General features: G+C 63.3%; 1 protein-coding gene across 1 annotated transcript; it reads left to right on the top strand.

The window, feature by feature from the left end:
* Positions 1-1,127: 1,127 nt before the first annotated feature.
* Positions 1,128-5,080, top strand: LOC126036805 (maestro heat-like repeat-containing protein family member 6). The gene is made up of 8 exons (XM_049797018.1): positions 1,128-1,199; positions 1,470-1,607; positions 2,209-2,385; positions 2,850-3,005; positions 3,465-3,566; positions 3,877-3,979; positions 4,225-4,281; positions 4,537-5,080. Exons 1-8 carry the CDS (start codon positions 1,173-1,175, stop codon positions 4,740-4,742), a joined length of 966 nt encoding a protein of 321 aa, XP_049652975.1. The 5' UTR covers positions 1,128-1,172; the 3' UTR covers positions 4,743-5,080.
* The last annotated feature ends 524 nt before the right edge of the window (positions 5,081-5,604 follow it).

The raw sequence follows: 5,604 nt of genomic DNA, 5'->3' as shown, positions 1-5,604 counted from the left end.
GACAGGGCCCTGGTGGTGCTTGTGCGCAAACACCCCAGGGAGTTGGTGGCCAGCCTGCTGCAGTGCTCCCCGACGTGCACCCGGTAAGGGGACCACCAGCCTTTGGGGGCTCCTCTCACACGAGGAGAGGGGCCCCAAGACCCTCCCGAGGGATTTCAGCCCGGCCATCCTCTGGGGTGTCCCTGCTGACAGAGCCCCGTGTCCCTGCAGTGTCGCCAGGGCCATGTGGAGGGCGATGATGTCTGACCTCCGGGCTGCGGACAAGGTGCTGAGGGAGCTGCTCAGCTTGCTGGTGAACCAGTCACTGCGCAAGACCTCCGCCTCCACCAAGGACAACCCGCGCATCCTCTCCCTGGCTGTGAGTTGCTGGACGAAGCCTTGCTGACCTCCGGGGCTGATCTCAGCTGTCCGGGGCCCCTGCTCCCCTTCCCTGCCCGCCCCAAGGCTTGACCTCCCCAGGGGTGAGGGGACATCTCAGCGTCCGGGTGTCTTCTGCAGGCAACCAGGGCGATAAGCGAGATCCTCCTGCAGCCTGTCTGCCTGTGGCAGGTGGAGGCAATTTTCCCCCAGCTTTTCCTGGCGCTGCTTTTCCAAGCGTCATTCACCACGGAGCTGACGCTGCAGGAAGTGCACATCTTCTGGACGGAGCACCGACAGGATCAGCTCACTCCCATCAGGTGCTCCATCCCTTTCCTCTCATCCCTGCCAACCACCCGGAGCCAAGCCAGGGTGGGAGCTAAGCATTTCTCCTTGTGCAGGTCTGCGGTGCAGTCCCTGAAAGTGCTGCTCTGCAGCATGGGCTTTGAGAGCCAGGTACTGGCCATCGAGGCGCAGGGTGGCTGGGACACCCTGCTCAGCTCCCAGACCCACCTCATGGGAGTGCGCATTATCGCCAGGTGAGAGCCCCTTCTCCCTGCTCCTTGGGGACAGGGTACCCCATGCCACCCCCTCCCTTGGGGCTGATGGCAGTGGGGTCCCCATTACTTGGAGAAAGTGGTACAGACTGGCGATGTCCAGGCTGGTGCAAACCCCCAAAAGATGTGCCTGCCTGGCTCAGGCCTGACAGTGCCTCCTTCCCCGTCAGGGAGATGATGAAGATGCCAAGGCGCCTGCGCTCCGCCATCTTCTGCCATCTGGTAGAGCTCCTCCGGACAGAGGACCCCACCTGGCAGATGGTCGCTATGGTCTTCTTCATTGAGGTGAGCCTGATGGCACCAGTCCAAGCTCCCCCCGATGCTCGGTTCTCCCATGCCCACCACTGTGGGGAAAGCTGGGGCAGTGGGTGGGCTCTGGTTGGTACCATGGAGGAGCAGATGAGCAAGCAATGTGCTGTGGTGTGGGGCACGGGGACTCTCTGCAATCCCTGCTGCCTCTCTCTGTCTGGGCTTGGTCTTGCCCTGCGTCCTTGTCCTGAGCTGATGGTTGGAGCCAGCACCACACCTCAGCAGCTCCCACTGCCTGTGTTTCAGATGCTGGACTTTACCAACATCAGTGAAGAGCTGGTCCGTGCCCTGGAAATCTTCCCCATTTATCTGCAGAGCCAGTGCCTGGGGATGCCCAGCCTGGTGCTCAGGGCCATCCTCAGGCTCACCGAGAGGCCTGACACAGTGAGTAGGGGGCAGCCGGGACAGCAGCCCAGGGTGGAACAGTGGGTAACGTGGCAGCTCAGGCTTTCCTGGGCATTGTGGGCTGTGCTGGCTGCTGCCAGCTCTCCTGCCTCCCCGGCCCTCTGCCCCATGGCTGTGCCATGCCAAGGAGAGAAGCAGCAGTGCTGACGGGAACGGGCTCCCACTGCCAGCACGTCCCAGCAGGGATGCTGGCGGCAGAGCAACCGGCCTGAGCGTGGGGTCTGCAGGGCCTGGCCGTGAGGTGTTGAGCCCCAGGGTGAAACACAGCAGCCATGGCAGGGGCTGCTGGCAGCTTGGGCAGCTTTCCAGGCAGCGCCAGTCACCCACCAGCCTATCCAGGGGGGTCTGGTGGAGAAGGGGGCAGCCGAAGGGCTGGCAAGGAGCCAGTGCTGTCTGTCCTCCCCCTCTGTGCCCTGCTCTTCCCATGGGCGTGCTGGTGAGCCCCGTCTGCCGGGACCTTGCCCTCGTAACCTGCACTGCCTGCAGAGAACCCAGTGGGGAGGCCGGTGTTCGTGGAGAGGGTTTTCACCCCTGTGATCGGTGGCTCCTTTACAAAAAGGAGGTGGCATGTCTCACACAGGAAAGGAAAGCCCTTATCCTGCTGCCGTACGTTCTGGACCAGCTGCTGGATGATGACAGTGATGCCAGCGCCGCGGCCCTGCCCGTGCTTGGCAACATGCTCTGGCTGCTGGAGGGGAAGAGACTCAGCCTCACTGCCCTGGCACTGGCTGAAAAGCTCCTGCTGCTTTTCAACAACGTAAGGCTGGGGGAGAGCCCCATGTCCCCCTTCCTGGGCACCTCCATTCACGCCTCCCACTGCAGCCCCTGTGCTCTGCAGGGGGATGCTTTGCCCTGCAGTCCCCAGACCCCATTGCTGCCCTTGGTGGCTCCGTGCTGTGTCACAAACCCCCCACCAAGGACTCACTCCGGCTCGGCCTCCCTGCCGCAGCGGGGGACAGTGGTGGCAGGATGGCAGCAGGCGTGCTGAGCCCCACCAATGCACACCCTGCTCTGACAGCATCCTCCAGCCTTCTGCAGGGCCTCCCTCTCTGGCCCTCAGCCCCGGAGACCCCAGTCTCCCTGGGCAGACCATCTGCATGCCGCAGCTCGCTGCCTTTTGCAGCAGGGCTGCCTGCAGCCATTTTGGGGATGTCTGTCTCCATGTCAGCCCCTTGCTTGCCATGGGCTTGTGGCTGAGGTCCTCCTCCCCTCTTCCCCCAGGAGCTGGACACGGTGCGGGAGCTCTCCATCCATCTCTTCCAAATTGCAACGGGGCTCGTGGTGGGTGCTGAAAAGAAGAAGATGAAGAAGGTGGTGTGGGACAGCCTGCTGCCGCTGCTCTTTCACCTGCATGACCAGGACGAGAGTGTGGCCAAGGTGGGATTCCCAACCTGACTGGTCCTTTGGGGAGGGCAATGCTGACACTGCACTGTGAGGTCTAGCTTGTTGAGTCCCTAGGAACAGGCAGAGCCCCCCTCCCTGCCCACTGCTGCCTTTTTCCTCCTGCTGCCTGGTGGATGGGGAGGTGGGTCCCTTTCCCACCCAGCTCCCTCCACACAGCCCCTGGCATGGGTCCCTGCAGCCCCAGAGACTGGACTACGGCTCCGCAGCAGCCTGGGGCCACCAAAGCTGAAACGCTGAAGCCCCGACAGGCTTCCAGCCAGAGAGGGTGGCTGCCCTCCTCTTCCCCTGGGGTGCTGAACCTGCTGGCAGCATCAGTCCCCAGCTGGTGCGTCTTCCCTGCATGGGCCAGGACAGGCTCTGAGCCCCACCAGGAGGGAGGACACAGGGTCCTGTGCCCCCCATGGTGGTGGTAGCATCTGTGCTGCTCACCAGGCCTCCCAGGAAGCCCTCCGCAGCGCTGGCCAGTTCCTGAAGTGGAGGCAGCTGGTGCGACTGGCCGAGACGGCGCAGGCATGGAGGATCTGCGAGTGCTTGGTAAGCACAGCCCGAACACCCCTGGGATCTGCCCTGGGTAAGCCCTGCCCGTGCCCAGCAGAGGGGACCAAGGGCAGTGTCCCCACAGCTGCATGCACCCTCCTGGAACAGGCTCTGCTCCAGGCTGTCCTCACCTCCGGGGTCCCAAAGGGGACCCCGCCACCAGGATGGCACCCTAGCATTGCCTGGGAGCCCTCTGCTCCCTCCAAACCCCAATGCAGAGAGCTGGGGAGAAGAAGGGTGGTCCTTGGTGGAGGGATGGCCCAACGGGGGGGCCATCCCTGTGCCAACTCTCCACCCTTCTCTCCAGCTGGCCAGGAAGAGGAGCAGGGCCACGTACTACCTGTGGAAGAGCCAGACCTACCTGCGGAGCCCGCAGGAGTCCCTGCGGCTGGAGGCTGTCAGGTTCATCGGTGAGCCCCTAGCCCCAGGGTCCCTTTCTCTGCCAGGGTCCCTGTGTCCCAGTGCAGGACCTGTGGGGCACCCCTTCACTCTCTCCCACTCCTGCCTGCACAGGTAGGGCTGGCAGGAGGCTCATCCATCCCCTCCCCGATGCTGCACCCTGGGGTCAGCCCTCCCCAGGGAACTGCGTGGCCAGACAGGCTGGCCGGTGGGTCCCTGATGGCCAGTGGGTCCCTGACATGCTGTGTCCCCCCAGGACTCCTCGGACGGGATGTGGATGAGCACGAGAACGAGCACAAGTACATCAGAGAGAGTGAGTGAGGGCAGCGGGGAGGAGGAAGGACCTTGGCATGGAGCTCCCCCCCCAGCCTGGGCAAGGGGCGCTCTGCTCCCAGCACATCTGTGGGAAGAGGGGTGTTTCGGGAGGGGCGTATTCCTAACCAGCAGCTTCCAGCTGAGCCATCTGCCCCCTGGTTCCCTCCTGGCCCTGGGAATCATGAGGTGCAATGTGCCCTGCCTGGAAGGGATACGGGGCTGTCACCTCACCTCTGCTGCTTTGTCCCCACAGTCCTTCAAGGCCCAAGCAAAGACACCAGCCCCTTGGTCTCCTCCCTGGCAACTCAGACACTCCTCATCCTGGGACGAGGAAGGCTGAAGTCGAGGTTTAACCTACCACGGCCGAGTTTACAGATGACGAGGGCACGGATGAGGTCACACTCAGTCCCCAGCGAGGACTCTGCTCAGGCAGAGACAACGCTGGAGCCCCAGCCCTAGGATGCTCTGCAGGCTGGGGTATCTCCTCTTCCTGAGGTCTAACAGGAAAGGAGACACCTCAGCTGGAGGAGGACCCGGCAGCCTCCGGAGAGTGGCAGGACAGCCACTCTTTCCAGTGCTCTAGGACAACGCCTGTCCACGCGCTTCATCTTTGCCACAAAGCACCAGCTGCTCTGCTGGGCTGTTGAAACAGAGGGAAGGAGAAGGCCACGCCAAAGCTGAAGCCAAAGTTGAAAGTGAAGCCTTCCCTCCCCTCTGCGGGGCCACGCCGGGGCGAATCCCTTTTTCTGCCTCCCACCGTCCAAGGATCCTGTGCTGCTTTGGGCTGACGTGGCCGAGCTCGGGAGCTACAAAGCCACCAATGCTCTGACTCCAGCAGCATCCTCCCCTCCACGTCCCCAGCAGGAAGGGCAGCTCTGCCTCCTGCCCGCACCGCAAGCTGCGCAGCCACTCCTGCCTGGGGATGTCAGAAGTCACAAGAGCCAGCAGGCCCGGGGGAGTTGTGGTAGCAGAGGGCCCTGCTTGCCACAGCACTTTGCCATCTCCTTCTCCAGGTTCGGGCACCAGGATGTCATCACGGGGCCGGACAGCCTGAGCCGGGAGTGCTGTGTGACGGCAGGGGGCCGGGACGGTACCGTGCGGCTCTGGAAGATCCCGGAGGAGTCGCAGCTTGTGTTTTACGGGCACCAGTAGGTCTGGGGCGGGAGAGGGGGCTGCAGGCAGGGGGGTCAGGCTGGGGCAGCGGTGTGCAGGTGCCAAGCATCACTAGGAGCCTGCCGGCACTGTGGGGATGCTGATGCCCCGGTGAGCCCTTGTCTCCTAAATAGGATCCCAAAGCATGCTCATAACTGATGGCAGTTGC

Source organism: Accipiter gentilis, unplaced genomic scaffold (genome assembly GCF_929443795.1).
Source record: "Accipiter gentilis unplaced genomic scaffold, bAccGen1.1, whole genome shotgun sequence".
Taxonomy (NCBI): Eukaryota; Metazoa; Chordata; class Aves; order Accipitriformes; family Accipitridae; genus Astur; species Astur gentilis.
The sequence above is the reverse complement of the archived record's forward strand: the minus strand, read 5'-3'. Positions and strand labels throughout refer to the sequence as shown.

Bases quoted from the DNA above. Each gene is read 5' to 3' on its own strand.
- LOC126036805 (XM_049797018.1), top strand. From the start codon at position 1,173: ATGGTCGCTATGGTCTTCTTCATTGAG. The intron at 3,006-3,464 runs GTGGGATTCCCA...GCTGCTCACCAG, and splicing joins AGGACGAGAGTGTGGCCAAG to GCCTCCCAGGAAGCCCTCCG. The intron at 3,980-4,224 runs GTGAGCCCCTAG...GTGTCCCCCCAG, and splicing joins GGAGGCTGTCAGGTTCATCG to GACTCCTCGGACGGGATGTG.